Source organism: Colletotrichum fructicola (genome assembly GCF_000319635.2).
Source record: "Colletotrichum fructicola Nara gc5 chromosome Unknown KSG_Nara_v1_contig06, whole genome shotgun sequence".
Classification (NCBI taxonomy): domain Eukaryota; kingdom Fungi; phylum Ascomycota; class Sordariomycetes; order Glomerellales; family Glomerellaceae; genus Colletotrichum; species Colletotrichum fructicola.
The window spans coordinates 3,289,496-3,305,570 of record NW_027094056.1 but is presented as its reverse complement, the minus strand read 5'-3'; the positions used below and the strand labels follow the sequence as shown (position 1 = coordinate 3,305,570).

At 54.7% G+C, this 16,075-nt stretch overlaps 4 protein-coding genes across 4 annotated transcripts; all 4 read left to right on the top strand.

Annotated features, from left to right (window-relative positions):
• Nucleotides 1-355: 355 nt before the first annotated feature.
• Nucleotides 356-1,910, top strand: LAE1-7 (Secondary metabolism regulator LAE1; the record flags this gene model as incomplete). The annotated part of the gene is made up of 9 exons (XM_032028713.2): nt 356-403; nt 454-483; nt 567-657; nt 708-749; nt 799-953; nt 1,029-1,066; nt 1,135-1,272; nt 1,335-1,754; nt 1,817-1,910. The coding sequence occupies 9 exons, from the start codon at nt 356-358 to the stop codon at nt 1,908-1,910; spliced, it is 1,056 nt and encodes a 351-aa protein (XP_031891511.2).
• A 1,922-nt stretch (nt 1,911-3,832) lies between these two features.
• CGGC5_v011183 (WSC domain-containing protein) lies at nt 3,833-8,939 on the top strand (the record flags this gene model as incomplete). Its single annotated transcript, XM_032028714.1, has 6 exons — nt 3,833-3,972; nt 4,023-4,139; nt 4,208-4,518; nt 4,573-4,941; nt 4,990-5,275; nt 5,327-8,939. The coding sequence occupies 6 exons, from the start codon at nt 3,833-3,835 to the stop codon at nt 8,937-8,939; spliced, it is 4,836 nt and encodes a 1,611-aa protein (XP_031891522.1).
• A 1,425-nt stretch (nt 8,940-10,364) lies between these two features.
• LAE1-8 (Secondary metabolism regulator LAE1) lies at nt 10,365-12,094 on the top strand (the record flags this gene model as incomplete). The annotated part of the gene is made up of 3 exons (XM_032028715.1): nt 10,365-11,319; nt 11,367-11,571; nt 11,623-12,094. The coding sequence occupies 3 exons, from the start codon at nt 10,365-10,367 to the stop codon at nt 12,092-12,094; spliced, it is 1,632 nt and encodes a 543-aa protein (XP_031891521.1).
• A 972-nt stretch (nt 12,095-13,066) lies between these two features.
• On the top strand, nt 13,067-15,877 carry cmt1 (Chlorophenol O-methyltransferase; the record flags this gene model as incomplete). Its single annotated transcript, XM_032028720.2, has 6 exons — nt 13,067-13,298; nt 13,831-13,860; nt 14,122-14,594; nt 14,644-14,689; nt 14,741-15,412; nt 15,474-15,877. 6 exons carry the CDS (start codon nt 13,067-13,069, stop codon nt 15,875-15,877), a joined length of 1,857 nt encoding a protein of 618 aa, XP_031891342.2.
• Between the last annotated feature and the right edge of the window lie 198 nt (nt 15,878-16,075).

Sequence of the window (16,075 nt, the reverse complement as noted above, 5' to 3'; positions counted from 1 at the left end):
CGATGTGTAGGAGAAGATTGTCCGTCCTGTTCACCTGTGCGATTGTTACCCATGCAGAGAGTCTCTCATTCGCCGCCGTAGTTTCCTCGCTCCATAGAATTAATCGAAAGAGGAAAGACTCTCACGGCGCATATGCGGGTTTTCGTTTGTTGGTTGCTGCAAACCCCTGTTGAAGAAGAGGGGTTGCAGTCAGGATGTTGGTGCGGCCACAACAAGGACGAGTGTGCCTCCAAACCTCGGCCGGGTCTCGACTTTGCATTTTTCCATAAATTCTGTGTGACTCTCTGGAAAGTCTTTCTTGGAGTTGTGTATTAGACCAGTGGAATCTTTTCTCGAAACCTATCCTTGAACAAACATGGCTGAAGCGGACCAGGAAGTGCAGATTGCAGCTGCTGGTGATGAGGTAAGTCTAATTATCAGTCGAGGCTCAGATTTGGTGCTGACTATGATCAGGCTACCGATGACGGACTATCGGAAATCTCGGTAAGAAGCCTTTGGGATGCCAAACAAATGCGACTCGATGCGGATGGACTCAAGACTAATATGCTTATGTTGCAATCACCCAGGCGGTCGCATCGTCAAGTACCAGTGTTAGCAGCTCTCTTCTCGAATACCGCATTGAGAATGGCAGAACCTACCATCGGTACAAAGACGGCAGTGAGACAGCCCATATCTGCGGGTAGTGAACTTGGATTAATCAATCTCAGAATACTCTTGGCCCAACGACGAAAGGGAAGCCGAGAGATTAGGTATTGTCAGCGTGTCCTTAATCGATGCGGTGTTTTCACACACGGGCAGATATGTTGCACGAGATCTGGATCTATACGCTGGATGATAGACTCGGCCTAGCTCCCCCTTGCGATCCCAACGCTAAAGTCGGAAGAGTCCTCGATGTTGGTACAGGAACAGGGATCTGGGCTCTTGATTTCGGAGAGGAACATCCCGAGGCTGAGGTTAGTCGCCCTGATGACAAGCTTGTGATGTTTCTTCTTTGGGAGATTCGGCCAACTCACCTGATGTTTAAACAGGTTCTCGGAGTAGATCTCTCTCATACTTTGCCGACTTTGTGAGAAACAGTTCTTGCCCCATCACAGCCTTTCAGAGCATACCTTACTAATAATATGCTATCCTTAGTACACTCCCTAACGTCGCATTTGAGATCGATGACCTAGAGGAGGATTGGACCTACTCGAAGCCTTTCGACTACATCCACAGTCGATTGCTGACCTCGGCCGTCAGCGACTGGAAGATATACCTTACCAAGTGCTTTGAGTAAGCATCATGCTCACAGTGCATTGAAGTTATATAATCTTCACAACTGATAATGAGCGCAGAAACCTGACACCAGGCGGCTGGCTAGAGCTTCAGGAAGCAGACGTTTGGCCCTTCTCCGATGATAACACGTTCCCCAAAGACAGCGCGTTCGCTAGGATGGCAATCTTGCTCAAGGAAGCGGCTGCGAAGATGGGACGCCCCTGGTTTGACCTACCGTCCCTGAAGACTATGATGCTTGAGGTTGGCTTCGTGGACGTTAGATTGAAACTCCACAAGTGGCCAATCAACGACTGGCCTAATGATCAGCGATACAAAAACATCGGCACCTGGACGTACGATAACGTCACTAACGGTTTGGAGGCTATGGTAATGGCGCCTTACACGCGCGCCCTCGAATGGACGCGTAACGAGGTCAACATCTTCCTCATCGACGTGCGCAAGGATCTGAAGAACAGACACTTCCACGCCTACTACCCGGTGTAAGTTCATAATTGACGTTGGCTTTTGGATCATTCCTGTGAACCATACTGATGGTTTATAGCTATGTCATCACTGGGCGTAAGCCCGAGAAGGAAGCCACGCCCGCCCCTCCCACCGCTGCAGCAGCGACAGAGCCTGCAACGGCCACAGAGTAATTCGGCAATACATGATGTATGTGTCTTCTTTCCTGGTTCACAAGGTGAGCCACTGATTTGAGTTACGGATACGATTCGTGGGAATAAGTTGGAAGGCATCACGACAGGATCTAGGCACCTCAACGTCGATGAAAATTTTGGAACTTCTTCTTTCCGGAGGAGACAAGATATGATAGACCGTGGTTTCGATGCCAGCCAGACATTTTCGGGACTTCTCCAGTGCAAGTTATGAGTCTGTCCAGAAACACGGCTCCCGGTACCCAGCATCATACCAAATGAAGATGGCAAGTCGGAGAAAGATGGCTACCCTTTGCTATTGCCACAACGCTAGAGCTTTGTCAGCATTCTACAAGGAGAAGTCAACTCGAATGACGATGGATGAAAATGTTGACAAGAAGTCCCAAGGAAAACGTGGTGTGATCTACGGTTGCCGTGTACAACTTTTGCATGTCTTGGGGTGCTTGCGACTTCGTCTTCGGGGGTACCAGGAACGTCGACAGATTTAGTTTCAGGTCAGTTGGTCAGGGAGCACGTCACAAGGTGAAGTTCCAGTGGCCCGTGCGACAACGCATGACTAAGCAAGAGCTGCCCCTGAGCAGGAGCCTCCGTTCTGGCGTATCCATCGTGGTCCCTAAATTCAGTTTACCAGCTTCAACCGCATGCCGAATGCGCAGTTCGCATTGCTCTGGCACCCAAAACAAGCATGATAAGCAAGCTTATTCGGCATTTCGATGTTGTTTTCTCGCTTGGAGGTAAACTCCCGCCAACTCGGAGCTCAGCTGAGCGCTAGGCGACGCTAAAGCCAGAAGCGACAGCGAACGGGCTCGACGGTCTGGAATTTTCAATGAAGGCTTGTTTTAGCCTCAGGGTGAAGCAGCGAAGTGAACCAGCCGGCTGGAACCCACGCCGGTAGCACCCGCGACTGACTCTCCTCCTGTCAGGTCTGACATGCGCGGCAGTTCGATCGGGGCCAGGCATGCCAGACTCCGCAGTCCATCTGGAGCTGTCCCACAAAGTGACAAAGCTGTCATGCCGTTTTCTGACTTATGGCATGTGGGTCGAGATGCCTTCCGGGTTAAATCAAAGCATAAAACCTGTGATCGATGGTCTGGGCTGAGGCCGAGAGCCGGAAAACACACAGGCCTGCCCGACGATCAGGGTCCAAAGGAGGGGCATCCCCATGAACCCCTCGTGGCAATCCCGCCAGTATGGAATTTGGCAAGCCATCTTCTCGTCCATGCCGACTCATCCGTATCGGTCTCTATGAACAACAATCCGATGTGCTCTCATTGTCTCCTGGCGCCAAGCGGCGGCCCCTGCAGCTCGCTCAACGCGGGACGGTGCCCAGCGCCATTATTTCTTTTCTTGGCAATGTTCTCTTCATCTACCTCGCCATGGCTGCGGGAAACTCTCTGAGGCTATTTGCAAGCTAAGTGGTGGCTAAGTTAGCTTGTCACGATCTTGCCAGTCATTGGATGCCACCCGAGCCATCACTGGAGAGCTGTTGGCCAGCCACATGGCGGTTTACCCCTGGCTAAATCTACTTTGAGCACTTTACTACTTTGGACTCGGATAGGTTTCCGGAATCGACATCGCTCTGTAACTTCTCTTTCCGAATAGCGATGGTCCCTCTAGCTGGCTACGAATTCTAACCCGGATCGCCTAAGCTCTGTGGGATGGGCCGCGTCAAAAGTAGTCTTGAGGCGTCGGTCTCAAGTGGGATACGGAAAAGGGTGGAAGCTGGATTCAGAAGTCGAGAAGCTAGAATACAGGTCGTGGAGGACATTGCAATCGTTACTTAAGGGAACCGGAATCCATGCCGGATGGTAGGACATACTTGCCATCCCGCTGTCCATCCGATCTTTCGTTCTCTATACTGCGGTTTCCGCATTTACACTCTTTCCCCGAGCTCATCGTCAAAGATGGCCAAATCCACTCATTTCTTTGGTCTGGGCTCTGCGGTCTTGCTAGCATTGCAAGCCCAGACTGTCATATCTGTCCCATTCAATGGCCCACGAGCCGTCTCGCTGCCCGCACAACATGGTTACACGTACCAAGGATGGTGAGCTTTAGCCCTTCACTATCTGGAAGAAGATGCCTAACTCTGTGAAGTTATATGGAACCCTCGAATGGACGTGCTCTTGAGACTGTCACTGGTAGCGACGGCTTGACGCTGGGAGCATGTGCCGACATCTGTGCTGCGGCTGGCAAGGCATACTTTGGTGCTGAGTATGGAAGAGAGTGCTGGCAAGTGAGCCCCTGAAGGGTCTTCTGCCTACGACACTAACAAAACACAGGTGTGGAAGCAAGCTGTCTGCTGCTGCTACTCTTGCCGCAGATGACACCGAGTGCTCATTCGCCTGCCCTGGCAACGGCTTTCAGAAATGTGGTGCTGGAAACAGACTAAGCGTTTACAAGAACGAGAACATTGTGACTCCTGCCGGTCCTTCTGCAAAGGCCAAGGCAGGGAGCTATGTTTCTGCGGGATGTTACAGTGATCTTGTCCAGGGCCAACGTGCCTTATCCAGAACGCGTGCTGATGATGCCATGACACCTGATATGTGTGCCACATTTTGTGCCGGCAGTGCGTGGATGGGCGTTGAATACGGTAAGCAGTTATAGGGGACAACTTCAGTTCAACTACTGATCTGATATTGCATAGGCAAGGAATGTTGGTGTGGCAATGTGCTTGGCTCGCTGAGTCTGCCAGCTACTCAGCAAACAGACTGCAACATGGCTTGCGCAGGAGACTCTACCAGCCTCTGCGGTGGCCCAGCTCGGCTGAACATGTATACATTGGACACCGCCAATGGAGTTTCCAGCACAAGTTCAGCTCCTGCAGCTGCCCCGAGCGCAGCCAGCACGGCTGCCGATCGTGTGGGCGACTTCATACACCTCGGATGCTGGACCGACGATGCCGCCAACGGCAGAACGTTTGGCGACCTCTATGCTTCCGACGACATGACCGTCAAGAAGTGCGCAGACTGGGCTATATCAAAGGGATACCTCAACTTTGGAATCGAGTACTCGCGTGAGTGCTGGGCGGGTAACACCGTAAACCCGCTTGCTACGTCTGCAGGCTCTTCGACCTGCAACATGAAATGCATGGGCGACGCCAGTGAGAGTTGCGGAGGACCCAACCGTTTGGATATGTACAAGTATAGCCCTGCGCCGTCATCGACTTCCTCTGCCGGGGCATCCTCGACATCCTCGACTGCTTCCGGATCCTCCACTTCATTGACTCTGCCTTCAGCCAACTCCGCTCCCAATGATGCTATATTGCCCCACGCTGTCAGCGCGTCACTAGCTGGTGCCACCATTGGCGACAACTCTCAGCTTCAAACCGTTGATGGGAAGACCGTAGTGTAAGTTTTCACCATAAATACGTACCGAAGCAATTCTAACGGAGGCCACAGTGATCTTACACCACCAGACAATGGCCAGGCCTCTGTCACAGTCGCCGCCGCTTCTGCTCCTGACCTGCAGAGTGACGACTCCGTTGTGGTACAGTTGACTTACAAGACTGAGGCTTTGAAGAAGCGAGCGTCGAAGCGAGCTGTGCTGTCAGAGTGTACCTTGACTATGATGATTGGAAGCACCGTCATCTACTCGAGCAGGATCTGGACAACGGATGGAAGCTACACCACGGTGACCAGCATGCCTACTAGCGCCGGTATCACGACCTTGATTATCGTTCAGTACTGCCCTGCCACTGCAGTACCCATCGTCATTGGAGATGTTGCTGTTGCACCAGCTCCGTCATCGAGCTCAGCCTCCAGCAGCTCGACCGTCATCGTCTCATCAACCGTGGTGATCATCCAGGCAACACCTTCAACAACAAGCACCAGCTCTTCTCGGCTCTCAAGCACAACAAGCAATGCTGGTTGGGCAACGTATGTCCCACCTGCCACAACAAACGCTCCATCGACAACTGCTGCTCCGGCTGCGACGAACGTGGCCGCCAACGTACCCACGTACCTCGCGGGGGTGTATCAGGCTGGGACATGCAGCAGCCCCGGGTACATGTCGACTTGCACAATGTCTGGGATGCCTGTAGCGACCATCGACATCGTCGGAAAAGCCACTGCGTCTCCTGTGCCTGCCTCGGGCAACATGCAGCAAGCGTACGAGCAGTGTGCCGGCATCTGCGCCAACCTCGACTCGTGCAACTCCTGGGCACTGGATCGCGGCGTCGGCGTGTACCCCGATGCCACAGCCTCCACATGGTGGTGCTACTTCTACTCGGGCCAGGTTGGAAAATACCATCCCAACGCTTACAACACTCAGTTCGCCGCCGTCGTCTACTTTGCAAAGACTTGCTACAGCTGCCAGCAACGAGACCTGGCTGCCCTTGCTCCTGCGCCTGCGGCGGCAACGACGTCCACAACCTCGTCGTCTTCTACGAGTGTACCCGCCGTGACACAAGCTCCAGTCATCCCCGGTGTTCTGACCTTCTCTGCGCCGGCTTACGATTCTGCTGCTTGCACGTTCGGAACGCCGCCAGACTGCTATCTGTCCGGTGCTCCTGTAGCAACATCTGGTCTCCTTGCGGTCGCGACGGGCATCACAGGCTTTGTTAGCTCTGAGGGGCCGTTCAAGCAGTGTGCCCAAGCTTGCAAACAGGTGCCTGGATGCACAGCGTACGCTCTTGATCAAGGCACATCAATGATTTGTTACATCTATGGCGGTAACGCGCGAGACTATTGGACAACTTTTGACAACAACTATCGTTCGGTTGCGTATTTCTCGGCGGGATGCTACAATTGCAAGGCTGCTTCAACGTCCACGCTGCCCTTGATAAGCTCAACGACGATACGGCAATCTTCCACTTCATCGCCTGTCTCGACTGCCAGCACCTCAGTCCCAACCGCAGCATCATCGCCTCCGTCGAGCTCTCAGCCTCAAGTCACACCTAGCTCCACAAAGGCCGTCCGGCCAGGCGCCATCACCCTGTTCTCATGGATCCCGACTCTCGCCGTTCCTACCACGGTGACGGAGACCAACTGCCCCCGACCGACGGCTGACAACTGGTACACTGCCGGATGTACTCTCTCCGGCGGCGTCCTCCAGACCTCCGGACTCGTTGCCGTCGCCACAGGTGTTCCGGCTCCGCGAGTTCAGAACAGCAACCTATTCGAGTACGCCTACCAAGCTTGCGCGCAGATGTGTGCGTCAATGTCCACCTGCTACAGCTGGGCCCTTGATAGAGGATTCTGGCCGGCCGACTACTCTGACTGGACGTGCTACTTTTACTCCGCCGGCGCGAGGCTGATGACTCCCCAGAACGACGGCAACTACTGGATCGTCTGGATGGACAAGCAGTGCTACGCTTGCAGCACTCCTGCTGCAGCGATCTCGTCACCTACTCCGTCAACATCGTCATCCATCGCCCCAGCGGCTACTTCATCTACCAGCGCTGGGTCATCGACCAGTAGCGCGGCATCCTCGATATCTACTGCCGCTTCGTCAACTTTCAACGCAAACGCTGCATCATCCACGTCGAGCACTGCATCTCCCACAACAGCCGCGCCAGCAACAACAAGGCCGCCCTCCGAGGCCTACGTCTTCTCGGCCTCAGCCTGGACCTCTGGCACCTGCGTAACGCAGCGCAACAACGACGGCGCGACCCCTTGCGCCCTCTCCGGCTGGCCGACCCCGACTTCGCAGTCCGGTCTCCTGGCTGTAGCGACAGGCATTGCTCCGGCTCCATCGGGGATGTTTGACTTCAGCAAGCCTTTCGAGGTCTGCGCCGGCGCTTGCCGCGGTGTGAACGGCTGCACCACCTGGGCCATCGATCGTGGAAACTGGCCCACCGATCTGTCTCCGTGGTCGTGCTACATGTACAACTTTGTCAACTCGAGCAACTATAACCTCCCTGGCAACTACTTCCGCCTCACCTCGTATGGCTCCGCGTATGCCAAGTTCGCATGGGGAGTGACGGAATGTTACAATTGCACCCTCAACCAGGCGATCGCGTCCTCTATCAGCAGCAGCGTAAGTATCTTAGCAATTAGCCGCAGCAGTAGCACCAGCAGAAGTAGTACCGTCTCATCTGCTACGAGCACGCCCTTCAGCAGCAGTTCTTCTTCGACTTCCTCTAAAACTTCAGGACCATCTGGAACAGTCACCGCCCTCGCCACCACCTCAGCTCTAGCAGACACAGTGACAACATTCTCCGCGCCGGCGTCGACCACGTCTTGCGGTCAACCGACCGGGGCTCAATGGTACACCAACGGCTGCATCCAGTCCGGCTATCCGACAGCGACGCAGGGTCTCATTGCCGTCGCAACGGGCATCGCCCCCAACGTCTTGGGCGACTACAACTTCGACCCGTCGTATCAGCGCTGCGCAGTCATCTGCGATGGAATCTCCGGCTGCCAGGGATACGCCCTCGACCGCACCAGCACCGTCTCCTGGAACTGCAACTTCTACAACCTCCCCGTCATGACGCTGCTCAAGTCCCTGTCGCCTTCTGTGGACTACAGGCCGGTCGTATGGATGAGTATGCTCTGCCACAACTGCGCCAACATCGTTCCAGCAAACGTCTTGTCTTCATCTTCGTCCTCGTTTTCTTCGTCGAGCTCTTCTTCATCCTCGCTTCCGCTCTTCGTCGGCTACCCGCAAGCCACCGCATCGCCATCCTCCACGACGCCCGCCAGCTCAAAGTCGCAGAGCGCGGCATCCTCGAGCACGTCCGCCTCCGCGGCCGCGGTGTGTTCCCGAGCTGCGTCGCCGCCTGCCACGGCAAATTGCAACGTGAAGGGCTTCCAGCAACCGGCCGGCGGGGTGCAGGGTAGCTATCTATACGCCCAGACCGACTGTGCCGCGTATTGCCTGAGCCTCGGAGCAGCTTGCAAGAGCTGGACGTGGGTCCCAGGATCCGGTTGGTGCGGTATCTACAGCTTGGCCGTCTGGGACGCCATCGGCGATTCGGCGGTCGCTGGCCGGGCGTACAAGGACAATGTCATGGATGAGCCTGCGTGTTGGAGCTGCCCCGATGGCGCGGCTGTGCATTACCTCCCCGTATAGACTAAGCAAAAGTACAGGACATGTGTTTTGGAGGAGGACAGTGGAGGAGCTTGGCATAGGTCAGCATTCTTCTTAATAAGGGGATGCGATAGTATATTTCGAAGTTATGAACCAAGTAGAGAACATTCAACGTATTTACGCGACAACCTTGATGCACCACACAATCCTGCTAGCCCTTTGATCAGTACTGACATGCAAGTTTGCAAAAAGAACCCATTTAAATTAATGGCCACACGAAACCTGTGTTGGAAGACCTTTTCGGAATCTCTTAGCATTGGAACAGATCAGACTGTCTCCCATCTCCACGTCACTCTTCCTGCCTTCACCTCATTCATGGGTTTCTACTTGCACTATCTCAGTTCTGTAATCACCTCTACCTGTGGCTTTTCCGAGCCCGACTCCAACTACACACAACCCACGCTGATCGCCAACATTCTTGAGCCACCATGTCCAGTGCAGACTCCGCAACCACCCAACTTCTCTACCCCAAGGACAAGGGCTGGTGCTTTTCCCTCACAAGAAGCCCTCTGAGCCGTATGGTAGGCCCAAGTACGGATGGCGAGGCGATATAGAACCGCCCAATCCTACCGACAAGCACCCAAGCAACTACATCCCGCCCGAGAAAAGAGATATCACCGATGACGCGGCGCAGTCACGGGCCCCTGGCCGAAGGATCTTAGCTGTGGTACTGATTCAGAGCCTGTGGAATATCGTAGAATATAGCCATTGGGCTGAGAAGAAAGACTGACATGAAGATATCAGCGTGCAGAGGACGTTTGATTTAGACGCGAATATCTTCCGATGCAGCTCGGATCAAAGGGGATGTTCCAGCCCCTCGTAACATGAACAGGAGCCTGCACTGACGGCGCACCGGGGATGTGAGACGGGTTAGCGCCTTTGGGGGGATCACCCCGATCCTCCCGCCTTGGCGACAAGATTGAGCTTATTTGCGCTCAGATGTGAGCATCCATGTCAGCTCTCTGCTACCCTCATCGGTACTGCGGATAGCACTGCAATGCAAGCTTTCGTGCTGGTGCTGACTTGAACATCGTGCCACTTTCTGCTGCCTGCTGGTTGACCAAGCGTGAGCTAAATGCGGAGGCCTTTCCGCCCGCTTGAGCACGGCCGCGGATTCCCCTGGCCGGTTGTGGTGTGGCACGCATGGCATGGCATGGCATACATAGCATGGATGGGACTACTGCCACAGCTGAGGCCATGCAACAGAGGTCGTTCGTCATAAAGGGTCCATCCGTCGTTTAAAGGAACGCCAATTACCTTGTCATTGGCTGGGTTAGCATGTGATTGCATCTTTCAGCACCCTCGACCACCACCAGCCAGCTCTGCGAAGCCAACGCATCAGAAAAAGCAATTATTAGTATTGCTGCCTGGCGATGATTATTTGACGCCCACGCTGCACGACAGGCAATGGACGCCGCCGCCGAGAGTGACATGCCCATGTCATCCAGTAGGAGTGACAGGTTGGACAGCCCCAGGCACGAGGCGGGATACGCGACTGATATTACTGATCTGGTGTCTGAGACAATGACCGCGAGCGGGCGAGGGTGGCACCCACCACCCAGAAATCTGGTCAACTATTCCATCCCTCGCCGAGATGTAAACTCGACGACACATGGTGCGGCTTTCGGACAAGGTCTCAAGCCCTGGGATGAGAATGTCAAAGTCCAGAACGCCGGAGAAGACCACATCATGTCAGGAACCGCTGCGGTTGAGCCCTCGACGCGCGCCTTCTTCGACCCTGTCGTCGATGCGGTCGGGTCATCAACAGAGTCGCGAGACCCTTACTGGTCACCCGATGAGCCCATCGAAGCGCTCATGACAGGGACCGGCACGGCAAACCGCGATGGAAACGGGACCTCCGGCATTGAATACACCGACGACTACTCTCAACGCAACTCGCTATCGCCCCGTGGCAACCGTTCTGCGGCGTTCGAGCCTCATTTGACGCATCCCAATGGAGTCCGCATTCTGCCTGACATGTCTGCTGAGCAGCAAGCACAAGAGTCGTCAGAGGCCACAACGCAAGCCGAGGGCTTCATTGCGGTTGACAGGAACGAGCTAAATCTTTTCGACGCGAGAGACTCATCTGATGCTGGTTATGACACAGACACAGAGTCGAATGGCAGCACATCAATTACGTCGTCGGTGAGAGACTTCATGTACGAGAACGGGCGGCGATACCATCGTTTCCGAGAAGGGCGGTACAACTTCCCGAACGATGAGGTCGAGCAGGAGCGCGAGGACATGAAACATGCCATGGTTAAGCTTCTTTGTAGCCAGAAGCTCAACTTTGCACCGATCGGGCGTTTCCCTCAGAACATACTGGATCTCGGAACCGGCACAGGCGCCTGGGCTATTGAGAGTAAGTGAAGGCAGCCGTGCGAATCGAATCTGCTAATGACAGAGAAGTGGGCGACCAATATCCAAGTGCCCAGGTTCTCGGTGTGGATCTCAGCCCTATTCAGCCAGACTGGGTGCCACCAAACGTCAAGTTCGAGGTTGACGATGTCGAAAGTGCGTGGCTGTATAATGCAAACCACTTTGATTACATTCACTCGCGGCACACCGTTGTGGCCATCAAGGACTGGGAGACGCTCCTCCAGAGATCTCTCGAGTGAGTGACAGGTCACGCCCAGCATCCATGCCACTGCTAACAAGGACTCAGACACCTTAAGCCTGGAGGCTGGATGGAGTTGCAGGAAATGCACCATTTCCCGGCCTCGGCCAACAATTCACTATCGGCAACGCACCCCGTTGCTGAGTATTGGGGTCTCGTGGGTGAAGGGCTGGTGAAGCTCGGAGTCGACTTGGAGTTGGCGGCGGGGGACCGGCTGGCGAACATGATGCGCGAAGCAGGATTCTGCAATGTGACGGAGAGAGTTTTCCACGTTCCCATAGGAACATGGCCGCGTAACAGGGTGCTCAAGACCGTGGGGATGTACTGGCGGACGATCCTCCTGGATGGACTCCAGGCCATCGCGTTGGGGCCTTTCACGCGGGGCTTACATTGGTCGGCGGAGCAAACGGAGCTTTTCCTCGTCAACGTCAGGAAGGCGTATTATGACAATTCTGTGCTGATGTATATGCCGCTCAAGGTGGTCTATGGGCAGAAGCCGGTGGAGTTTGTGGATGTGTAGGATAGTCGATGCGGTTAACGCAGACAATTATTTTTTGCCCAGTCGCAATTGCATGATGTGTCGTGATCTTGAGCAAAGCGGATGCTAACAAAGTAGCGAGGAGACCGCAAGCAGGTTGGATGCAGGTCCGACTGTGTTTCTTCTCCGCGGATACGGACGTACGGGTTTGGCGTCGCTGGTTGCGTGGTGGTGGTGGTGTGGTGTGGTGTGGTGTGGTTTTGGAGACGGTCCAACTTCAAGGTCCTTGGCAAACCGGTGGCGATTGGGAGGGGCTCTAAGGTTCTTAGGTGCAGCATTCTGCAAGCGTATCCGGAAGAAGTATGATGGTCTTGCCAAATAGTCGTTGCTGCAGAGGGGGTGCTGCATCGTCGTGGGATCGGGTGATGAGAAGTCGATGGGTGGTGTTGAGGGGAGTTGCAGATTGGATGGATTGGGCCCAAGTTTGAAGCCTGTGAGGACTCGGAAGGAGGAGGTGGTGTACTGCGTAGTAGTGGTGGGTGGGTGGCATCGCGTGCCAAAGACGTGGACGCTGTTTCCAGTTCCAGAATGGCGGAACACCCTCCACTGAGGTGCCCGCCCGCAGAGTGGGGACGACAGCGACCGGTGCCCTGGCTCGCTGAAACAATGGAACACCTCATGGTACCGTAGGTAAGGTAGGTGCTGCAATACAGGGCATGATTGGCCAGAAGTGCCTTCCAAGTCCATTCTTCGCCCAAATGCCGGCGGGGGAGGGGAGCTGTTGTGTTCCCAGTGCCCGCAGACGCATGCTTGCCGACCCGTCCCAGTGGAACCTGTCCTGTTTTTTTGGTCTTTTCTGTCTTTCCTGTCTTCACCCCCCGCCCCCTGTCTACCGCCGTTACAGTCCGCGACAGTCCCTGAACGATGAAGATAGACTTCTCACCGCCGCTGCTACCAACATCGCCCAGCCGTTTCTCCCGTTCGGATGGTTTACTAATTACTTCCATTGGTACTATGCAGTATGTTCCCATCCAGGCCTTCAAGGGTGCCAGGAAGTCGATTACACTAGTGGGATGGACAAATACCACGCCACAATCGACTACCGCCTGCCAAGTTGCCTTCCTTCGACCTCCCCTCTTCTCGCAGTCCCAAGAGCTGCTAGTCCATTGCACCGTCGTATGGAACCATGCTCCCGTGGCCATCGTCTCAGGAACACCTTCCAGCCAGGTCCATGACCTCCGCGATCGTCCGTCGCCTCCGGGCGGCGCTGGACTCCAAAGAGCGGGTGGAAGCCCACTAGCTACAAAAGAGACGGGGAACAAGGAAACGGCCCATGAACAAAACACCAATGGCGTCGGACCGCAGAAGCATGGGCCGCGCTAGTTGATATCGTCGCAACGATTCAGCACCCATCCCGGTCTGGTCCTGTCCCGCCCACATCCAGGGCCCGTCACCCAGGAGCACAGGAGGGGCCGTTGTTGACATCTGGGCCCATCCTTAAAAACAGACACCTTCCCAGACGCCTGGGTCCTGATGGCGCGAGCTTTCCTTCCCCCGAAGAAAAAAGCTCGACCGAATCTCCTGGTTGCCGTCCTGTGTCGCAGAGCCGCCGTGTCTGATCTCTCTGTGACACATACCCCGAAACCTACGTCAATCAAGCCCAAGTCCGAGGCCTCGGGTTTTTTCGTGTTACAACGGCCCGAGCGGCATCACTACCGTCCAAAGCATCGAGCGTTGATTTTAATCCGAGCCTGCCATCACAGCACTGATAGGCGTAGCGTTGGTTTTGACGCCCTTCAAACTTGACGGTCAGTGGAACTCGCACGTCATTCATCTCCGGCAGATAATAGAGCAGGGGAAGCAATCTATCAGAGTTGAAATTGGCTTCTCAGAGACTTCTGGTGTTCCCACCATGCAGCTAGGCTATGGGCAGTCTGCAAAGCTGTGAAGCTCAGACAGCCAAGCATGGCTGTGTCTACAGCCAGTGGTGCTGGGATACTAGTGAAGGAGGACTGGACATCTCTTGCGTTGCTCGTTAACTGAAGTGGGGATGTGCTGACATGAAAAAGGAACTCTTAATCGTAATAGACCGGGTGAAGCAAATCTTGCTACAAAACCCACCTGTAAAATGACAAAATTCAAGCTCGGCTCGTGGCTCAACACCAGTCCGTCATCAAACACCGGAGAGGCCGAAGGCAAGAAGCAGAACCGCCTGTCCTTGTCACCCTTTTCTTCTCGGTCAAACGGTACTCTTAAAGATGAGGTTACCAAGGCGGAAGTCTCGGCGGCAAGCGAGCCTGCAAGTTCGTCGTCAAGACTGACAGAGCTTGCTACGAAGATCGCGGCGGAAACCGGAAAGCTGGAAAAGTACATGAAGGAAAATGGCATGCCGTTGCCGAGTCTGGACCCCGAGGGACCCCTTGACTTTCCCAAGCTTCCCGAGGACATTCAGAAGAGCCGGATGGAGATCATGTTTGCGACTAGAGAGCTGGAGGCTTTGGTTCATGGACCCCGAGAAGACGTCAGGTGGAAGGCTTGGAGCGTACGTTGCGGTCTGCTACTGTTGAATTTCCAAGCTAACTATTCGACAGTGGCAAGACAGCTTGAGCCTTCAATTGGTCAACCACTTTGGTCTCGGTAAGCAACAAGCTGCTCATCTTCGTGCGTCTTAACACTAACATTGCAAAGCGAAACTCGTGCCAATCGACGGCACTATCACGTTGGTGGAATTGCAGACCAAGACCACTCTCGACGCTGTCAACCTCGCGCGTGTACTTCGCCATGCTATGACAAACCGAATTTTCCGCGAGCCTTCGCCGGGCGTGATCGCTCATACTGCAGCGTCCCGCCTATTGGCAGAGGACCAGTCGCTCCAGGACTGGGTTGGCTACAACCTTGAAGACAACTTCCCCGCCTCTGCTCATGTTCTCCAAGCCCTCAAAGCCTATCCAGAGGCCACTTCACTCACACGGACTGGCTTCAACTTCGCATTTGATACCGTGGACAAGGAGCCGATGTTCGTCACCTTTGGCAAGGATCCGGCTCGAGCTAAGCGTTTCGGCGGCGCCATGGTCAGTCTCACAGGCGGCGAGGGCTATGAAGTCAAGCACCTCGTTGATTCATACGACTTTAGCGACATTAATGCTAGAGGCGGAACGCTGGTGGATATCGGCGGCAGCCAGGGCTTCGTTTGCGTCGACTTGGCGAAGAAGTGGAAGGATATGAAGTTCGTCGTACAGGATCTTCAGAAAACGATTGACTCAGCCCCGAAGCCGGTGTCGGACGACACCCAGATCGCCGAACGCATCGAGTTCATGGCACACGACTTCTTCAAAGAACAAACTGTGAAGGATGCCGATAGTGAGTCCTCTAGTGTCTGATATTGGTTCACAGAAAGCGACTGACTTTACTCCTTCAACAGTTTTCTTTTTCCGATGGATCATGCACAACTACTCCACGCCTTACGCTGTTTCTATCCTCAAGAATCTGGTTCCTGCGTTGAAGCCCGGCGCGAAGGTTGTAATCAAGGATCAGTGCCTACGCCAACCTGGAGAAGAGAACCCATGGGATGAAAGGATTATGCGTGGAATGGACATGGTCATGCTGGCTGTGCTGAACGCGCAGGAGCGTAATGAGGACGAGTATCGGGCTCTCTTTAAGGCGGCCGACGAGCGATTCGTCCTGACTAAGATTTTGCGGCCCAAGGGATGTAGGATGAGCATCATTGAAGCGGTGTGGGACCCTGAGGCGGCCAAGGAGGGTGCGAAGGGTGAAGAGACGACCGAGGACTCCAACGCAGAGCCCCCTAAAGAGGAAGCATCGTGATGCGTTTTTGATACCCAGTACTCCGAATGTATCATTTCTGTAGTCAGCTTGATTCTTGAAGCATTCTTCAATAAGCGGAACCGCATTTCCTGGGTTGGACACAAAAACATGGCCACTAACATCCACATCACGCAGGCAGACGAGCCTCCCGTCCCCACATCGTGAGTGGGACGATCAATCGCCTCAACGGTCTAGCCC